The sequence below is a fragment of the Silene latifolia genome, chromosome 5 (genome assembly GCF_048544455.1).
Source record: "Silene latifolia isolate original U9 population chromosome 5, ASM4854445v1, whole genome shotgun sequence".
NCBI classification, from domain to species: Eukaryota; Viridiplantae; Streptophyta; class Magnoliopsida; order Caryophyllales; family Caryophyllaceae; genus Silene; species Silene latifolia.
In genome coordinates this window covers 12,463,195-12,483,104 of record NC_133530.1, presented here as the reverse complement: position 1 = coordinate 12,483,104, position 19,910 = coordinate 12,463,195, and the positions used below count along the sequence as shown (strand labels likewise).

Genomic DNA, 19,910 nt, shown 5'->3' with positions numbered 1-19,910 from the left:
CTGCATCGGCGACTGAGAGGAGAAAGGAGTCCTCTAGAAAATGTGACCTTTGGGCACTAAATGATCACAAAATCTGACTTTTGACGGTCACAAGTTATGACGCCATTCACAATTGAATTAATTAATGTTGAAAAGGAAACGGGGTTCTGACTTGTGAGACGTTATTATAACTTGTGAGTATCACAAACAAAACTTGAATTATATCTGTCTTTTCCGATTTTCTAAATAACATGATGGTGTGCCCGATTCACTGCAAATTTATGTGTTTTTCAACCAACGACACATAATTATTTAATTGGGACAAATTTGGGAAAAGAATCAAAACGAAAAAAAAAAAAAGTAACTGCAATAATATGAAATTAAAAACTACATGTTTTTCAGCTGACTAACAGCTGAAATAAATCCTATACAATGTCTCTCAAAAATTGAACTTATAGGGAAGGGAAGACCAGATTGGTCTCGGTCTTCTGTCCCAATTTTTTTTTTTTTTTTTTTTCGTTCCGGCATATTCTAAATGCATCTTCTTGTTTGGCAAAAAAACCTCTCACAAGAGAATTCTTAATTAACAGTCTACACCCTAGCAAACCATTAAGCTAATTAGGAACCATCTAGAGCTCGTCGTGTCCATCCTCGGAATCCTCAGACTCTTCGCTACCACCAGCGGCTCCACCAGATCTCTGGTAGACGGCAGTGATAATTGGGTTACAGACAGCCTCGACTTCCTTAAGTTTCTCGTCATAGTCCTCCTTCTCGGCACTCTGGTTATCGTCCAACCATTCGAGGGCCTCCTTAACGGCAGCCTCAATCTTTTCCTTCTCATCGGATTCAAGCTTGTCGGCAAGCTTGTCTTTGTCGCTTACTTGGTTCTTCATGTTGTAGATGTAAGTTTCGAGGCTGTTTCTGGCATCGATTCTTTCCTTGACTTTCTTGTCTTCCTCTGCAAACTCCTCAGCCTCCCTGACCATTCTCTCGATCTCTTCCTGGCTCAGACGACCCTTCTCATTGGTGATGGTGATCTTTTCAGATTTTCCCGAGGCTTTGTCTTCTGCCCTGACGTTAAGGATACCGTTGGCATCAACCTCGAAGGTGACCTCAATCTGAGGGGTTCCCCTGTATATACAACAAAATATCAGCAAATTGCAACATGGATGTATAACAGAAGATAAACAGAGAGCATCTGGAATCTGAACTGACCTTGGAGCTGGGGCAATTCCGGTCAAGTCAAACTTTCCGAGATGTCTACAGTCCTTGGTGAGACTCCTTTCACCTTCAAAGACCTGTCAAATGATAATTTAAAGCGTCTTAGACCGCAATCTTTGTTCATTTCCAATTGAACCAAAGGCTTGAAATACTCTTTCCCTCCAAAATCACAAAATATAATGAAATAAAGAAAAACGACTCATTAAAGCGGTCCACCAAACTCCCAATCCACCTTAGGCAGAAGTTGTTATTTTTGTAGTCCGGCAACAATATACAATTAGCGAATTAAGAATTTGTTGATGATGGGCATATAGATACCTGAATGGTGACGGTGGTCTGCTGGTCCTGGTAAGTGGTGAAAACTTGAGACTTCTTGGTTGGGATAACCGTGTTCCTTGGAATCAACTTGGTCATGACTCCTCCGACAGTCTCAATACCAAGGGTAAGAGGCGCAACATCCAAGAGAAGAATTTCTGAAGAAAAAGCACAAAACCGATTAGTCAGATGTTCGAAACAGAAACACCACATTTGCTACAAGATTTGGGTTAGTCTCAATGACTTAAAAAAACTGCATTGAGGAAGAATTACCCTTGGTTTCTTCACCACCCTCTCCACTGAGAATGCTACCCTGAACAGCGGCACCAAAAGCGACAGCCTCATCAGGGTTAACTCCCTTGTTGGGCTCCTTGCCGTTGAAGTACTCCTTCAATAGCTGTTGAACCTTGGGAATCCTAGTACTTCCTCCAACAAGCACAATCTCATCGATCTGGCTCTTTTGCAGACCAGCGTCATCCATGGCCTTCTTGACAGGTCCCATGGTCTTCCTGAAAAGGTCGTTGTTCAATTCCTCGAAACGAGCCCTTGTGAGTGGCTCAGAGAAGTCAGTACCATCAAAGAGAGACTCAATCTCAACACGAACTTGGTGCTGGCTACTCAATGCTCTCTTGGCACGCTCACACTCCCTCCTCAATTTTCCGAGAGCCCTGTTGTCCTTGCTGATGTCCTTGTTGTGCTTCTTCTTAACCAACTTGATAAAGTATTCCATGAGCCTTTGGTCAAAGTCCTCACCTATACACAAATAACACAATCAACAGCAAGTTATAAGTTCGGAAATTCCATCAATTATGCATTCAGGAAATTGCCAAATACGTGATATAAGTGATATAGTACCTCCCAAGTGAGTGTCACCATTGGTTGAAAGAACCTCGAAAACACCATTATCGATTGTCAAGATACTGACATCAAAGGTACCACCACCGAGATCAAAGACAAGGATGTTCTTCTCACCACCCTTCTTGTCCAAACCATAAGCAATAGCTGCCGCAGTTGGCTCATTAATGATCCTAGCAACATTCAAACCAGCGATAACTCCTGCATCCTTTGTTGCTTGCCTCTGGGCATCGTTAAAGTAAGCTGCACATTTACAGACTTAGTAAGCATCTATTCACTGGTATTCGCAGTATTTCATTACAAAAACAAGATACAGCCTCCATTTTGTGTACCTATTTGATTTTGATGGTCAACCAACGCGAATATTCAATATAAAATTAGTCACATTTTGTATATTGTGAAAAATACCGGTCAACCTTAAAAGGGAATATCATTTAAATGGAATGGAGGTAATAGTTCCGATAAATTACCAGGGACAGTGACAACAGCGTCCTTAATTTTCTTCCCGAGGAAAACTTCAGCAGTCTCCTTCATCCTGGTAAGGATCATAGCACTGATTTCCTCAGGGCTGAAAACCTTGGTCTCGCCTTCTTGGATCTTGACTTGGATGTAAGGCTTTCCGTCTCTGTTAACAATCTTGTAAGGAACAAGCTTCATGTCTCTCTGGACTTCCTTGTCCTCGAATTTCCTTCCAATAAGACGCTTGACATCGAAGATTGTCCTCTCCGGGTTAGCAGCTGCCTGATTCTTGGCAGCCTCACCAATCAGCCTCTCACTGTCGGTGAACCCAACCCATGATGGGGTGATACGGTTACCCTGATCATTGGCTATAATTTCAACCTTGCCATCTTTGTACACACCCACACAAGAGTAGGTGGTACCAAGATCAATACCTATGACTGTTCCTAGCTTAGGTACTTCATCTTTTGCAATCGAGAAGGCAAATAGACTTCCTGAGAATTCAAAAAAATATAAACTTTGTTAGCATATGAACACTATAGTTATACTTACTAATATGCATTGTAATTTCCAAATTTCAGCTGTGTTTACTATAGAACACCTTGTTAGTTATGGCTTTGTAACGATGTTTCTTGAATTTAGCATTCAGGAGACACGACGACTCAAACTCTAGCTACAACACTGATCTCGCAATCAATTGAATCATAGAAACTTCTCAAAATACCGCATCTACTAATTTAGATAAATACACATGGAAACAAATACTCCCTCTGTCCCGGTCATTTGTCGTCCCTTTCCATTTTTGGGTGTCTCAGTCAATTGTTGTCCTTTCTATTTTAGGATTACATTTGATAAGCAATTTGATCCTTCACACTTAATTTGGTCCACTTGTCATCTTGTAATTGACCTCCTCCTCTTTACTTGATCTTTGTGCCAAAACTAAAGGACAACAATTAACCGGGACGTAGGGATTACATTTGATGTACTAACTTCAATTGATCAACATCAATTAATAATTCCGAAGCATGTTATCTATCAAGTATCAATAATATCATGCTTAAGATTTCAACGTAGATCAAATTCTCTACACAACTTCCAATCATTTAAACTACTCCGTATAACATAATACTCTATCAGAATTTAGATCTACTTCTTTAAATTTCCAAACAGTCATAATTTATAAGGATCTGAAATATTATGTATAGATCAAATAAGCAGAAATCATTTAGTTACTCATTAACGTTAATCTAATCGTTTCCTAAGTTACTATGTTGAATCAGTAACTCATCTTCAAAATTTTCGATCGACATTTCGCCATTTTAACTTCAAATCCTAACTCCGCCATTACCTAACATATCAATAACACTCTTAAATCATAACGATCTGAAATATTATGTAAAGATCAAATCAGCAGAAATCAAGTTTACTTTAATCTAACTAATTTCTAAGTTACTGAATTAAATCACACTAATTCATCCTCCAAAATCTCCAATCTACATTTCGACATTCAAACTTCAAATCCTAACTCCGCCACTATATACATCTCAATCACACACAAATCATCATTCATCCATCAATTCAAACACAACAAAAATCAAAATGCATCACATCTGAAATATAATATAAGATCAAATAATCGAAAATGAAGAAATGTACCGCATAAAATAATCCCGAAAACAACAGTAGAAGCGCGTGAACTCCACGCTCCGGCCATTTTCTCCTTCGACTTCACAAATTTGTTTGTTTTCCTTAAATGTTGTCGATGTTAGTTCTAGATTGTTCGTGTGTTGATATCGCGAAGCTTTTCGATGCGATTTTATGTGAGTGAAAGAGAGAGAACTGTTTATATAGGAGTTAAATTTAAGAGAGAGAATGTTTGATGATGTGGCAAAACTAATGACGTGGACCAATGGGATTGTTAGGTACGGTGTTATTAGCCAATCAGAATTGAGACATTTTATGTTTGCGTCGATGTGTTGTTTTGAGTATTTATTACGTGGTGAAGAAAATAGAAAGTGTCATATGAAATGACGTGGACCAATGGGGATATAGAGTGACATAGGTGCATAGGTTTTGGTCAAGGTTGGGTTCGTCGTGTTCGCTGTTTTTGGATGGCAACACGCCTACACCTAGACCTAGCAAACAGATCGGGTCGTGTCGGATTCGTGTTCGTGTCACATATAAACGGGTCACAAACCCTTCAATCCAAACCCGGCCCGTTTAAATCTCGTGTCGTGTTCGTGTCGATCCACTTACATTAGTTACATAAATGGGTCATCAAGCCTCAACCCTAACCCGCTAATATCGTGTCGGGTTCGGGTCGTGTTTTCGTGTCATGTCAATATTTGGAAAGTTTTAAGTATATTTATTATGTGATGAAAGATAAAAAAATTAGGATTAATTTATTAAAAAGATTATTCGTGTCGGGTTCGTGTTTAGAGAGCTCAACCCAAACCCGACCCAATTAAATATCGGGTCGTGTTCGTGTCGACCTACTTACATAAATGGGTCATTGAGCCTCAATCCAAACCCGTTAATTTCGTGTCGTGTCATTATTTACCCGCTCTACCTACACCTACATAGTTGTAAGTTGTTTACTTGTTTTTAATGCATACGCTTCACAACATTTTTTTAGCCATAAATTTTTCGAGTCTATTTTCTCTCCATTTTCTAAAAAGAAATGGAGAGACGAATTTTTATCAATGGTCCGGATAGCATATTGATAACATTTAACGGTTCTAAATTTACGTATAAAAATAAAGGAAAATGAGCGTGAGAGAGAAAATTATTATTAAGAGAATGGAGAGAACCCATTTCCAAATGTGTCATAATGTATTCACGCCTACAAAAATAAAAAACAAAGTTTTCGTTTCTCCTCTTGAAAATTAAATAAATGCTTAAGGGTATTATATTTAATATTTCCTCCACACACCTATTTAATTATTTTCACTCAATTTGCTTTATTGCAGTCTTTAAAACGGCACTTTGACCGTATTTTTCGACGTCTATAGTTGCTTTTTTTTCATGAATTTTTTTGTTCGAAAGATGTCACGAAAATAAATGTAAATGTTTTTGAATTATAATCTAATCTAATAATTTTTAGGAAAAATTACAAATAACCACCATGTATTTACGTGTTTTTACAAATAACCACCGCGTATTTGTTTTTTTACAAATAACCCCCAGACTTTTACGTATACTCCCCAATTACCACCGTATATTTGCCCCGAGACACATTTTTCTTATTTTCCGACTCGTTAATTAGTGATTTTTGTCTAATACCCAAATTACCCTTTCCCTACATTACCCCTTTACTCCCAAATCACATGAATCCCCAAATATATCAATCAATTGTTCACAATTAACTGAGACCCAAAACCATTGACAAATGCTCACAATCTTTCAACCTCGATCTGGAGAAGGGGAAGAAGTTGAAGGTTATTGGTTGCAAAAAATGTGGGACGAGAAATCAGTTGTAAGTCGGGTTATACATAGCATCTCGGTCGAAAATCGATTCAACACAGAGACAATACTCGATTCAATTCTGGGTTCGGTTCCGATTATGCGTGTGATGCAGGGGAGACCATGGCGGGGTGAACAAGGAGTAGCGGTGGTCAATTGGCATCGGGGTTCCAGCGGAGGTGAGGAGCTCGATGGATGGTGGTGCTGACCATCGTTTCTGGGCTGCCGCTATGGTGATGGTAGTACCGAATCGGAATCGAAAACGTAATGGCAGCCATTGATGGTTGTACAGATTTGTGAAGTGAGGGTAGCTTTGATGGTGGGTGTCGATTTAATTGTGGAGTATGATGATGGATTGGTGATAAAGGAGATTAATTTAGGATGGCATGATAATGGTAGGTCTTAGGAGCTTGGCTGTAGATAATTTAATAGTGTGAACTATGAACATGCTGACTTGTGAATTGTGATCAATTGATCCACAGATTTAGGGATTTGGGGGATTCATGTGATTTGGGAGTAATTTGACAATTTTTACAAATTGTTGAATGATTTCGGGAGTAATTAGGAAATGGAAAGGGTAATTTGTGTATTAGACATAAATTGCTAACTAACGATTCGGAAAATAAGAAAAATGTGTCTCGGGGCAAATATACGGTGGTGATTGGAGAGTATACGTAAAAGTTTGGGTGTTATTTGTAAAAAAACAAATACGTGGTGGTTATTTGTAAAAATACGCAAATACATGGTGGTTATTTGTAATTTTTCCTAATTTTTATTCTCCAACTTATTTACAGTTAAAGTTCGGAAACTTTAACCTCCCAAAAGCAAATGGGGTGAAAATAAATGTATGGAGGTAGTAATTATTATGCATTTTAATGTTCATATCGAACAAGTTATGTTTTCATTAATTATGCATATTAATCATATTTTTTTATATCAAACCAATCATCAATCTTATATATATATATATATATATATATATATATATATATATATATATATATATATATATATATATATATATATATATATATAGAAGAGATCAACTAAGGTCCTTACATATATTAAGTCCATAAGTCCTAATGTGGACGGTTGGATCAAGCAAAGCAATGGCCACGATTTGGCAGTCAAACCCCACTAAACCCCATTAAACTAATATTTTTGATTTACCTCTCTCCTCTTACCCACTAACCCATGCATGCAACACTGTTTATCCATCAGTCAATGATCATTTCCCTCCTCATTTTCTAGACAATTCAAAACAACTTGCGGGTATTTGTGTTTTCCCTCTATTTCCTGTCATTTCGTCTTCCTTTTCTTTCTTCACAATTCTGATAACTCCATTTTCATCATTACCAATTAAGTCCATCCCAACAAACGCCATTTTCATCACAACAAATTAATACAAATTAATACCAAGTCGCGTGCAAACTCGCCTGTCTCCATTTTTATAAGGTATTTTCTCCATTCCCTATTTAGTGATTTGTAGTTTGTTTTTTGTTAATTATTGCCTTTGTTAAACTATCATAAAAAGAGTTCATTTGATTTTTCAATCTGCAATTATGGGTTTCTTGATGTTTATTTGTTCAATTGTTAATTATGGTTGTGCGAAACAAATTCGAGGTCATTTTATAATTAACAATGGTTTTTGCCAAGAAAAATGCCAAGAAATCTTCCAAGAAATCAATCGAAGGTAAAAATCTCGTCTTGTTGGTATAACTCTTACAGAATGATTTGTAACTTCAATTAAATATCTGTATAACTCTAATCCCAATTGTTGGTCATCTACAGATGGATGTTGTAGAAAGTATTGACACGGGAGTTGATATCCAGGTTAAAAGTTTTGATTTTGATTTATACGTTACTAGATGTCTAACTCTGCTTACTAGATGTATAACTTTATTACTCAATATGTATAACTCTGGTTCCTAGATGTATAACTCTGGTTCCTAGATGTCAAACTCTAATTGTTATATGTATGACTATACTTCTAATTAGTTTCCATACATAGAGTTATACAATATATGCCTACAGTTATACAATTTATACCTGGAGTTATTCATTATACATTCTATGCTTACAGTTATACATTTTATGACCAGAGTTATACATTCTATGACTAGAGTTATACATTCTATTGCTAGAGTTATACATTCTATTACATGGCCAGAGTTATACATTCTATGACTAGAGTTATACATTTTATGGCCAGAGTTATACATTCTATTACATGGCCAGAGTTATACTTTCTATTGCTAGAGTTATACATTTTATCGCAATCATTTGTTGTATAACTCTGATTACATGTTGAATAACTTCTGCTGTCATAATGTATAACTGGAGTTATACAATGTATGGCCAGAGTTAGACATTCTATGACTAGAGTTATACATTTTAATAATAGAGTTATACATTTTAATACTAGAGTTATACATTTTAATAATAGAGTTATACATTCTATGCTTACAGTTATACATTTTATGGCCAGAGTTATACATTCTATGCCTAGAGTTATACATTCTATTACATGGCTAGAGTTATACATTCTATGACTAGAGTTATACAATGTATGGCCAGAGTTAGACATTCTATGACTAGAGTTATACATTTTAATAATAGAGTTATACATTAATGGCTCAAGTTACACATATAATTTTACACATTATATAATCAATCCCTTTTTATTTGTCACTACGGATGGATGATGCACCAAGTCTTGAGAAGGAGCTGATTCCCAGGTTCAAAGTTTGAGCTTTTTATAACCGTTGTCATTTGTTGTATAACTCGATTACATTTTGAATAACTTTTGTCTTTGTCGAATGTATAACTCTTGATATTTTCTGATTAACTCTATTATCAGAATGTATAACTTCACTTATATTTTGTATAACTCTATTATCGAATGTATAACTTTACTTATATTTTGTATAACTCGACTATTTATTGTATTACTTTAATTCACAAAGATGTCTATTTCTTTGTTCCAAATATCTATAATTGCAAGTACAGTGTGTATAATTTTGTGTGTTGTCTTTGCTTTTCCCCAGATGGTTGAGGCCAAGCCAAGGGTAAAGAGGGTGCATGAAATAACGGTTTCGTGTCGACCTCAAAGACTTGTTTCTCTCATTGAAAATCTTAATGAGGATCACGTGTCCGCTGTTAAGAAAATTGGGTTTGGTGGCCTTTTGGAGCTCAAGATTAGGAGCTTCCCACTTGCACACGTTCGCCTGTTCTTGGAATCCTTCTCTGACAACTCATATGTGTTCAGGGCTTCGCGGAAGAAGGAGTTTATGATCAGTAAGCATGACGTGCATGACTGTTTCTTGTTACCTTTAGGACCCAACCCTCTCCCTTTGGTGCCTGTGAGCACGCAGAAGGGGTCCACCGACCCCGAGAATAAGGAGCTGAAGGACAAATGGCGGGAAGCGTACGGGGTGGCCAAAGGGAATAGTGCTATACCCTTAGGGAAAGTTCACAAGCAACTTGTGGAGTACGAGGAGGCGGACGATCAATTTTGCCGGCTATTTGTGTTGTTCTGTATGTCTTCATTCCTCGCACCCACCCCAAACAGCGGGATAGATTGGAAGCTGTTAAGGGCTGTAGAAGATCCTAAAGCCATCCCGCATTTTGACTGGTGCTCTTATATTTTGGACATGACGGTGAAAGCGGGGTCGATCGTAAAAGGGGGTAACAATGTTGAATGGGTGTATCCCCTTCCTCATGATAAGCTACTTTCAGCGATATGATTACAAGGGTAAGCCTTGTAATAGTGATCTTCCTTTGATTAAACATTGGGATGAAGCTTCGCTTGTAGAGAGGGTAAAATTTGAGGTGGGTCAAGGGGGATTGGGTACTTTAACCTTGTCTAAGACCAGGTATCCGAGGTGCCTTCAAGACCCCTCTTATGGAAGGAGTGTGGACAGTAGCAGCCTCAGCGCCCCGCGTGAACCCAAAATACTGTTGCTAACAGCCCCCACACCCCCTCAACCCTGCCCAACTTCTGAGAAGAAGTTCATTCAGATAGAACTACCAGCAGGGGTCGAGGATGACCAGGAATTGAAAGCTAGGGCTGTCGATGTAAGTGCAAACTATTATATATTTCTGCAGATGGATTCTGTTTCAGCTGAACGTACCCATATATTATAATATAACTAACTTACTGTACTTCTTGGATGCAGGGTACTCACGAGCTTTATCTGCAAATGCAAAGGAACGCTATTGTGTTCTATTCATGGTATGCAGATGCAACCGCACGGATCAAAGCTGTAACTAGTGATCCGACGGGCCTAAATGCTAGTCAGGCCTCTCAAGAATTCTTTGAGGGTGAAAAGATTCAAAAGTACGTCGGCTGAAGGCCGAGCAGTTGCGAAAAGGTGAAGGTTTACGTGGGTAACGCCCGAATTTGGAGAGGTAGTTCTTGAGCCTCCCAAAAAAAAACGTCGAATCGATGCATCTACGCGTCAAATCAGTGAAGTTCTTGAGAGTCTCGGCAATGATGGGGGTGGATGGGGTGGTAACCCCCGTGTTGAGCCGCGTCGAGAGTCCGTCAAAGCCGACACGCCAACGAAATCAATTGCAGTTTCGTGGTCAAAGCCGTTGTCACCTGCTAGCCCAGGGTTAGAGGATCAAGTTGTGTGCAGCCCCGTCCCAAGTGTCAGGCAACTGTTGTTGGAGTCGAGTTACACCGAGGAAGAAATTGACGAATGTATCGGACCGTCAAAGGACGATGAGGCTCGCCTGGGACAGTGATGAGGGGCATGAGCACGTTCATGAGGACGGATTGAATGAAAATGCTGAAAATGTTGGAAGATTGGCAGACACTGACCATGAAAGAGCAGCAGACATTGTAGGCCAAGCTGACGGACGGTCAGAGAATGCTGAATCTCGGCCCGTGGTAGGTGATGCGGTGCATGAGCAAGTTCATGGGGAGGGATTGCCAGAAATTGTTGAACGATTGTCAGACAATCAACCGTCAGATATGGTGATGGAAAAATCTACGGTCCCAGAATTGGGTTTGGACACACAAGAATTGATGGAGTGTCTGTTTTCTCTGCTGAAATGAAGGAAGCCGCACGTGGAAATCCAAATGACGGAGTGGTTCTGTGGCGAGGTAAGTTTGTTAATTTGCGACAAATACTTTTTATACAATCGTTTTTTTTTTTTGTTTATTGGTCGTGTATAACTCTATGTTGATCAAGTATAACCTTGTTGAAACTTATGTTGAAGCCTTGTAAATGTAGTGCCACTGCAACGGCCGGTTGGTACAACTCTTAACCAGTATATGACTACAGTTATACAGTATATGACTAGAGTTATACAATATATGCTTTGGAGTTATACATTAGATAGGCTGGAGGTATATCTAGAGTTATACAAAGATATTTATACATTATAGTGTATATAGTTATACATTTTATGGTCGAGTTATACATTCTATGCTTACGATTATACATTTTATGGCCATAGTTATACGTTTGGTGTTTAATTTTGTTATTTTTCATTCATGCCTACAGATTATACAAAGATATGACTAGAGTTATACAATATATGCTTTGGAGTTATACAATATATGCTTTGGAGTTATACAATATATACAGTATATGACTAGAGTTATACATTATAGTGTATACAGTTATACATTTTATGGTCAGAGTTATACATTCTATGCTTACAGTTATACATTTTATGGCCAGAGTTATACGTTTGGTGTTTAATTTTGTTATTTTTCATTCATGCCTACAGTTATACAGTATATGACTAGAGTTATACAATATATGCTTTGGTATATGACTACGATTATACAAAGATATGACTAGAGTTATACAATATATGCTTTGGAGTTATACATTAGATAGTGGAGGTATATCTAGAGTTATACAAAGATAGTTATACAATATAGTGTATACAGTTATACATTTTATGGCCGAGTTATACATTCTATGCTTACGCTTATACATTTTATGGCCGTTTATACGTTTGGTGTTTAATTTTGTTATTTTTCATTCAGTGCCACTTTGTTAAAAAGGATGTAATTGAGAATGTTGAACAACATTCTAACAATGGGGGTGGGAATGTAGATGTTGTCGGCCGTGCGGAGATCACCCCGGGATCCTTCAACGGAATGTACTGGAAATGAAATCCCTCGACTTTCATGAGCACTAGAGATTTGAATGAGGCATTTGCCGGGGTTGAGGAGCGAACGATTGGTGCTGCCAAAGAAGGTTTGGTAGTTGAAATTAGAGATGCTAGGGTTGAGCCTGTTGCGCCACTCCCACCCCCTATTTATGTGCCGCGATGTGACATGATCCACCATCCGTTCTTCTTCGCATTCAACCGCCCCCTTCCGTGTATGGACATTGTACCGAGAACCTAGGTTGTTCTCGGGATTGCGGGGCACCCGATCCTGACCAGCACGTATGCTCACAGTGGTTGCGATTTAACAAGGAACGTTTCAGGACGGTGTTCAGGGTGAGGAAGGATGTAATGGATTATGTCTTTGATGAATTCCACGACCACAAAAAATCGTAAGTAAAATATAAGTTTTACCTATATTTCAATACGACAGTCAAACAGGCCATGAATGCATTCCCTTGCTGCGTGTCTCAATTTTGCTAATCCTTTGTAGGGAACAATTGGTCACATATCCCTGTCCAAACTGCATAACGCGTATTGATCTCCAGTCGTTGATGCCCGGAAACAGTTCTGGGAAATGTCATCGATCACTGGTCCAGACTCAATCGACTTACGCACGCGAACACCGCAGCTGTTTCCACTTCGCGCTGTTTCTTTGGCCTATCTCACGCTGTAAGTGTGCTCGAACTTCGCAAGTTATTTTGTGACAAACTGTACGTAACTTATGATACAAGCTGCCAACCCCCGTCTATCATTTTTATAGGCCCTAGCAATTGAAATTTGGCAAGGCAGGAAGAAAAACTTGGTTGTTGATCATTCTGAAGGCTTTTGTTACTCGTGGGACACGTGGCAAGAGTCGTGTACTAGTCCATTCCAACTGGACTCCGATATGGTGAGCTCAGATATCAATATAGAGACATTTACATACTGGAAGGGAGCTTTATTTTCGTAGAGTTTAACAGTATATGCTTAGAGTTGTACAATATATGCTTTAGAGTTAGGCATGGAGTTTTACCTAGAGTAATACCTGGAGTTATACACTACACTATATATGCTTACAGTTATAGATTTTAGGGCTAGAGTTATACATCCTATGACAAGAGTTATACAGTATATAACTTTAGCTTTCACAATTATACATAATGTACAACTGCAAGAATATACTGTATAACTCTGGAAATTGAATGTACAACTCTACACATATAATGTACAACTCTGGGCACAGACTGTATAACCCCAACTACGCACAATATGTATGCCTCTAATCTGCTAATTATGTTTTATAACTCTTAGATTTTTGGTGCATGTTTGTAGGTTTTCGTCCCTTAAGCAATCGGCGATGAAGATCATTACTCTTGCATTTGCATAAATTTCCGCTCTCGGCGGATCGAGTATCTTGATAACCGTTCTTACGAGGACGATCTTCTCAAATTACCATACGGAGGGATTGCGCGTATTCTTTGTAAGACTTATAAAATCGGTGACTAGATTAATTATCAGCTCCATTTGATTTGTTAATACGTCTTCCCCTTTTAAACGCCTTGCCTAACTTCCGCCAGGCTGATGCAATGGGAAAGTATATGGCCTACAAAGGCTCGACAAAGGCAAGAAAGTTGAAGGGTTCCCTTTTGTCAACATCAAATTCAACTGGCAGGGAGCAGGACATAGTGTCAATGACTGTGGTCTGTACGTCATGGTTCATATGTTGCTGTACCGTGGAGAGCCATTCGATTGTACCCTAGGGACTGAGGAAAGCAATGATCTTATGCGAGCGGAAATTGCTGCAACCCTTGTCCTCAGTGACATTAACGAGGACAGGGAAGATGTGTTATCCAGGGTAACAGCTTTTAAGGAGCTTAAAGACCGTGAATTGGAGGAGGTGCGTGATAAACAGAGGACAGCCGGCAACACAAGTGGAAGGAAGAGAGGTGTTGGAAACGCCGGAGAGAACAGTTCTGCGAAACGACCTTGCTCTAAGGTCAGTTCAACCTTCCAGACTCCACCTTCCAAAGTAGCCCTGGGCCGGACGCCGTCCAGTCGGGCCCTCTCAGCTGTTAATAGCCGCTCCCGGGGTAAGGGCGATGGCCTTGGTTGCACCAAATATTGCGGGGTACCAGACGCAAACCTTGCCGTGGTCGCCAAAATGTCAAGATGAACAAGGCATTAACTAGGGATATCCCGGTGTATCGCAAACAAGTGGCTGATTACGTTTTCCTTGATGACTACAAATATCCAAATGAGTAAGCTGTCTAAAATCCTAATGTTTTATCATATTAAGCTATATCAATATAGACACATTTCCATACTGGAATTCTACCTTTTTTTGTATAACTCTGGTTCCTAGATGTATAACTCTGGTTCCTAGATGTCAAACTCTAATTGTTATACATTTTATGGCCAGAGTTATACATTCTATACAATTAGTTTCCATACATAGAGTTATACAATATATGCCCACAGTTATACAATTTATACCTGGAGTAATTCATTATACATTCTATGCTTACAGTTATACATTTTATGGCCAGAGTTATACATTCTATGACTAGAGTTATACATTACATGGCCAGAGTTATACTTTCTATTGCTAGAGTTATACATTTTTGTGCGTACAGTTATACATAATATGCTCAGAGTTGTACAATTTATAATTTGGAGTCATACGTTTCATCAGTGAACTTATGCAGCCATTTTAATAGCAGTTACTTTCCCATTTAGTATACGTCATAGCCTGATTAACACCTTCTGTCTGCACTACAGTGAACCACTTGTGAGTTACGGCCGGCACGGAACAATTAATAGGTTGCAAATGTTGTCTATGCTCCCTGAGACACCAATGGATGAAAAAGTTATTGAGTGTTGGTCCTTGTTGCTTAATCGATTGGAGGCAGAGGATTGCGCGATGTTTCGTTCGTCTTTCTTCTTATCCGTCATATGGTATGGTCCTAATCAATCCTTTACTATGTTATAAGAGTTGCACATACCCTCTTTAAAACTTTCACAAAGGGTAAGTAAGTATAAAGTTATACATACCCTCCCTGGAGTTAAACATTTTGTTTTGAGAAGTTATTAACAACCAGTATATACTTAGGCATTCTTCATTTTGCTGTAAGAGTTACTGTGAAACTCCAATGCACAACCCCTATAACTCCACCGGTATCCTCATTCATATACTGCTACTTGAACAGGATATAATCTTGAGCCTTGTTCGAAACCCTGTCCAACAAACACCGGACACCGAGATGTTGTACCATACGTGGGACGTCTTCCGAACCGACTGTGGCAATGATTTCAGCGTGAAGGCTGATTTAATCTTTGTACCCATTAAGATTGAAGCGCATTATGCATGTGTGTGTATCAACTTTAATTCTAGGACGATTGATCTCCTGGACAGTAAGTACTATTCAAGTCCGCGGCAATCGGAGATATGCAAAGCATGTCACGTCATTGTAAGTGGAATTAAATTGTAATTATGTTCAACTAAAAAGCGTTATAGGGGCTTTCACAAATCTCACTTTTTGACGTTCTTGTCTCTGCCAGGCGAGCTTCATGAGCGACTACTTGGAGGCTAGGGACGACGCGAAGAGCAGAGCGAAAGACATACCGTCGTTCCAGTTCCGACAGATCCAGTTTGCCTGGCATCCGCAAACGATAAACGACACCGAGTCTGGGTTGTTCTGCATGATGCACATGTTAATGTACGAGGGTGAAAGTTTTGTTCACGTTGATCTCGAGAGGAAGGTGAATCGTCGATATTTGGTGATCCAGTTGGCAGCGACGCTTCTCCTAGCTGACATGAACATCATCAGGGAAGGAGTTCTGACCAAGGTCAATGGTTTCATTGGCGATAAATTACAGATTCTGAAGGTAGTAGAAAACAGACGGAAAGCAGCGCGGAGAGGAGATAAAAAACCTGCGAAAAAATAGAATGGATCCCTTTGATTCTGTATTCTCTTTTTTTGGAACTCTAGAATGTTGTCAAGAAACTCCTTAACAACTTAGACAACTTGTTGGAATAGATTGTTACTACATCATCTTGGTTAGTCATAAATAAAATCCAAGTTTTACAGATAAGTGTTAGAGTTATACACTCTGTGGAGTAAAGTTATACAAATTATGTGCAGGAGTTATACAACATTTATTAGACAGCCAAGAGTTATACAAAAAACATCAAGAGTTATACAAACTGTGTACAAGAGTTATACAACATATGATCATAGTTATTTAAAGGCAAATTTTATTAGCCAATTATGAGTTTTGCAAAAAATAACAAGAGTTATACAAATTTTGAACAAGAGTTATACACTCTGTGAAGTACATTTATCCATGTATGGGTAAGAGTTGTACTTAAAGCCACTGAAATTATAATTCCTTCTTAAAGCCACTTTTAAATATTGAATATGTTGCCATGAACAGAAGTCATCAAAATAATGTCATAGAGTTGTACAACATTAGCTTCAAATTTCACACACCATATTACTGAAGTTATACAATCTGGAAGGTGCAATCACCATCAAAATAGACAAAAGCTAGCTATTAAATACCCGTTCCGTCTCACCAGATTTTTTACCTTTTAAAGAAAAAAAGATTGTAAATAATTTGTTGAGACGGGGGTATTTTTCTACTACCTACTACTACAACATGTTAAGTTTCTCTATCCTTCTTCTTCGTCGTCTTCGTCTTCTTCTTCTTCTTCTTCTTCTTCTTCTTCTTCTTCCTCTTCCTCTTCCTCTTCTTCTTCTTCTACTCCTTCAGATGCTGGTGAAGACGGTGGATGCTCAGAGAATGGGTTAGGACAGTTCCGTTTATCGTGGTGTGCCATTTGTTTACAGTTATTACACATGCGCTTTGGCTTAGAAGCCAAGGCAATGGCTTTAGCCTTAGCCGACACCATTCTTTTACCACGCCTTTGTTTTTCGATTGTTTTGGTGGAAGTATTGTTACCTCGTCATCAAGGGGCAACCAAGGATTTGCTCAAATTCCTGTTGCTTTGTTAAATCCTTCTTGTACGGTAAAAGTTTCTCCTTGAACTCTCTAATTAACGAGCTTAAGTTCACAACTTCAGTCTCACTCGCGCCACGAAGTAAACCAATGGTTGAATGAACTTCTGACCACAACTTCACCATCGCAACTTCTTTTGCATCAGCGCTACTATTTGTTTCCATTTGTACACCATCACATTCTGATAATCTGAAGTGCAATGCATCCTTTTTCCATCTTGTAGAAACGTAATCAACTGGAATTGTCTTCATGCCGTTAGCCGACAAAATCCAGACTATATGTCGGCACAGAAATCCCATCCTTTCAAACATCATACAGCTGCACTGTGTAGCCTGTGTCCCTGTAATCCAATTAAATTATGCAGTTAGTAGTCTTATACATATAATAATAAGAGTTAAACATTATCACGCAGAGTTATACATATGGCAACAAGAGTTATACGTTCTGAAAGCTACAGTTATTCAAACTAAATTCAGAGTTATACTACAAATAGTCATAGTTCAAATGAAAAATTGAATAAGTTCTAATGTTATTCTGAAAGTAGATTTATACATATGGCAACAAGAGTTATACATTCTGAAAGCTAAAGTTATTCAAAATGTAATCAGAGTTATACTACAAATGACAACAGTTCATTGAAAAATTGAATTTCTAATGTTATTCTGAAGGTAGAGTTATACATATGGCAACAAGAGTTATACATTCTGCAAGTAGAGTTATGCATATAATAAGAAAAGTTATACATTCAGAAAACTTAAGTTATTCAACATGTCAGATTTTATACAAATGATAATCATAGTTCATCGAACAATTGTATAACTTCTATGTTCGGACAATGTAACTTTGGTACTATATCTAGCAACTTCAGCCAACTACTACATAAAGTTGATGCCAAAATGTTGTTACCTGGGTTGTACTCTACGTTGAAACTTTTCTTTCTGATTGAATCCTTTACGACAGTCACTTCAACTCCATCGACTTCAGCATAGCCGACACTCTTACATGTATCGGTTGAGCAAATGACCTCTAGTTGGAATTCCTTGAAAACCTCACGGGTATAAACATCCGACGCATTTTCCTCTATGGGTAAATGCGTCCCCATCACGGTGTTGAGTGTCGGTTTTCATGGTCAAGTCTCTTCTGCGTATGCCGTTGATGGTCCATAGCGCTTTCAAAACGCATCCAAAACTCCACTAACGTGCACGACTTCTGCTCGAACTTCTTAAAAAACTATTAGTGCTCTCGATCTCTCGGGTTGTCCTCATTACACCACCCATGTTCAAGTCCCTGCAATGTGCCATCACCCATTGGCTCCTTTTATCGTACGCTCAGAAACCGGTCTTCGTTCACAAGACCATGCGCTTCCATTATTTCTGCCCACCTAGCGTCAAAGTCGTCTGCTTCGATGTTGTCGTCCCATATAATGTTGTTCAATTTCTGAATGAACTCCTTATAATCCTCCCTTGTCACCCCGACCTTTGATGGCACCTTGTTCATTATATGCCACATGCAAAATCGGTGGCGTGCGATCTTGAAAGCAAGGGGTACGGCCTTAATAATGCCCGGACACCGATCCGTGATAATGTACTTGGGTTCCTTTCCTCCCATGGCATTCAAACCCGTTGAAAACCCACCGGAAGGATTCATGGTCTTCATGGGCAATCAATGCCCTGGGCGTAATGTCACCGACCGCTTATGGTGATCTATGCCAGTGAATGGCGTGAAAATCATATCGTACTTGTTTGTTGAGTACGTTGGGTCGTACGACACTTGCATCTCCAAAAACGGAGTAGTTCCTTCTAGCGGTTACTCGTCACCCATATTGCGCTTCAAGGTCATTATCCTTATCAACTTCATAATCAAAATAAAACCCCTGCCTATTTTGTGCCATATTCTTGAACCGGTCAATGAACAATTGACCGTCCCGTTTATGGATGAAGCACTTCACATCTCGGTGGAAGTTCTTAAAATCAGTTAAGGATGCACCAATGTTCTCGAACCCGTTTACGAACTCCTTACACATGTTGTACGTCCTTGTTGCTCCTATCCTCAACTGCAGTGGACAACAAATCCTTATCGTGTCTTTGATTAATAACCAAGAATTCCTCAACTATAACCCTTTCAAATATTCTTATAACTTCTTATTATTTATAACTTTTAGGTTTACATAACTTTATCATCTCCGTGAATAACTTCAGAAGTTTGCCATTTAATTAGTGGATGTTTGTTTAATAGTAAACTAACCCTGGAGTTGTACATTATCAAGTACTTGTGAAAATCTTCTATGTTCCGCGACATCTTCTCGAAATCGACGATCCTCACTCGATACAAGCTCGTGATTATGCCCCATGTGGAATCGGTCAATTACTAGTAATCCATTCTTCATAAATAGCCTCACATGTGCTTTACACCCTACCCTCTTGATTGTATATTTCCTCTGGTTCGCAGTTCTTTTTCCCCATTGCATTCCTTCTTCCGTAATCCCG

At 38.8% G+C, this 19,910-nt stretch overlaps 2 protein-coding genes across 2 annotated transcripts; both read right to left on the bottom strand.

Moving 5' to 3' along the window:
* Positions 1-339: 339 nt before the first annotated feature.
* Positions 340-4,849, bottom strand: LOC141656742 (luminal-binding protein-like). The gene is made up of 7 exons (XM_074463768.1): positions 4,486-4,849; positions 2,841-3,323; positions 2,371-2,613; positions 1,789-2,268; positions 1,519-1,673; positions 1,195-1,277; positions 340-1,110 (listed from the first exon to the last, which is right to left on the bottom strand). Exons 1-7 carry the CDS (start codon positions 4,541-4,543, stop codon positions 609-611), a joined length of 2,004 nt encoding a protein of 667 aa, XP_074319869.1. The 5' UTR covers positions 4,544-4,849; the 3' UTR covers positions 340-608.
* A 12,514-nt stretch (positions 4,850-17,363) lies between these two features.
* On the bottom strand, positions 17,364-18,526 carry LOC141654837 (protein FAR1-RELATED SEQUENCE 1-like). The gene is made up of 2 exons (XM_074461952.1): positions 18,331-18,526; positions 17,364-17,764 (listed from the first exon to the last, which is right to left on the bottom strand). Exons 1-2 carry the CDS (start codon positions 18,524-18,526, stop codon positions 17,364-17,366), a joined length of 597 nt encoding a protein of 198 aa, XP_074318053.1.
* Positions 18,527-19,910: the final 1,384 nt, after the last annotated feature.

What these genes read in the sequence shown, in the direction of transcription:
- LOC141656742 (XM_074463768.1), bottom strand. Translation starts at nt 4,543, where the DNA reads ATGGCCGGAGCGTGGAGTTCACGCGCTTCTACTGTTGTTTTCGGGATT. An exon ending in TGGTGACACTCACTTGGGAG is followed by an intron (nt 2,269 to 2,370) that starts GTACTATATCAC and finishes ATTTGTGTATAG; the next exon opens with GTGAGGACTTTGACCAAAGG. An exon ending in GGGTGGTGAAGAAACCAAGG is followed by an intron (nt 1,674 to 1,788) that starts GTAATTCTTCCT and finishes CTTTTTCTTCAG; the next exon opens with AAATTCTTCTCTTGGATGTT.
- LOC141654837 (XM_074461952.1), bottom strand. Translation starts at nt 18,526, where the DNA reads ATGGGGACGCATTTACCCATAGAGGAAAATGCGTCGGATGTTTATACC. An exon ending in CAACGTAGAGTACAACCCAG is followed by an intron (nt 17,765 to 18,330) that starts GTAACAACATTT and finishes ATTGGATTACAG; the next exon opens with GGACACAGGCTACACAGTGC.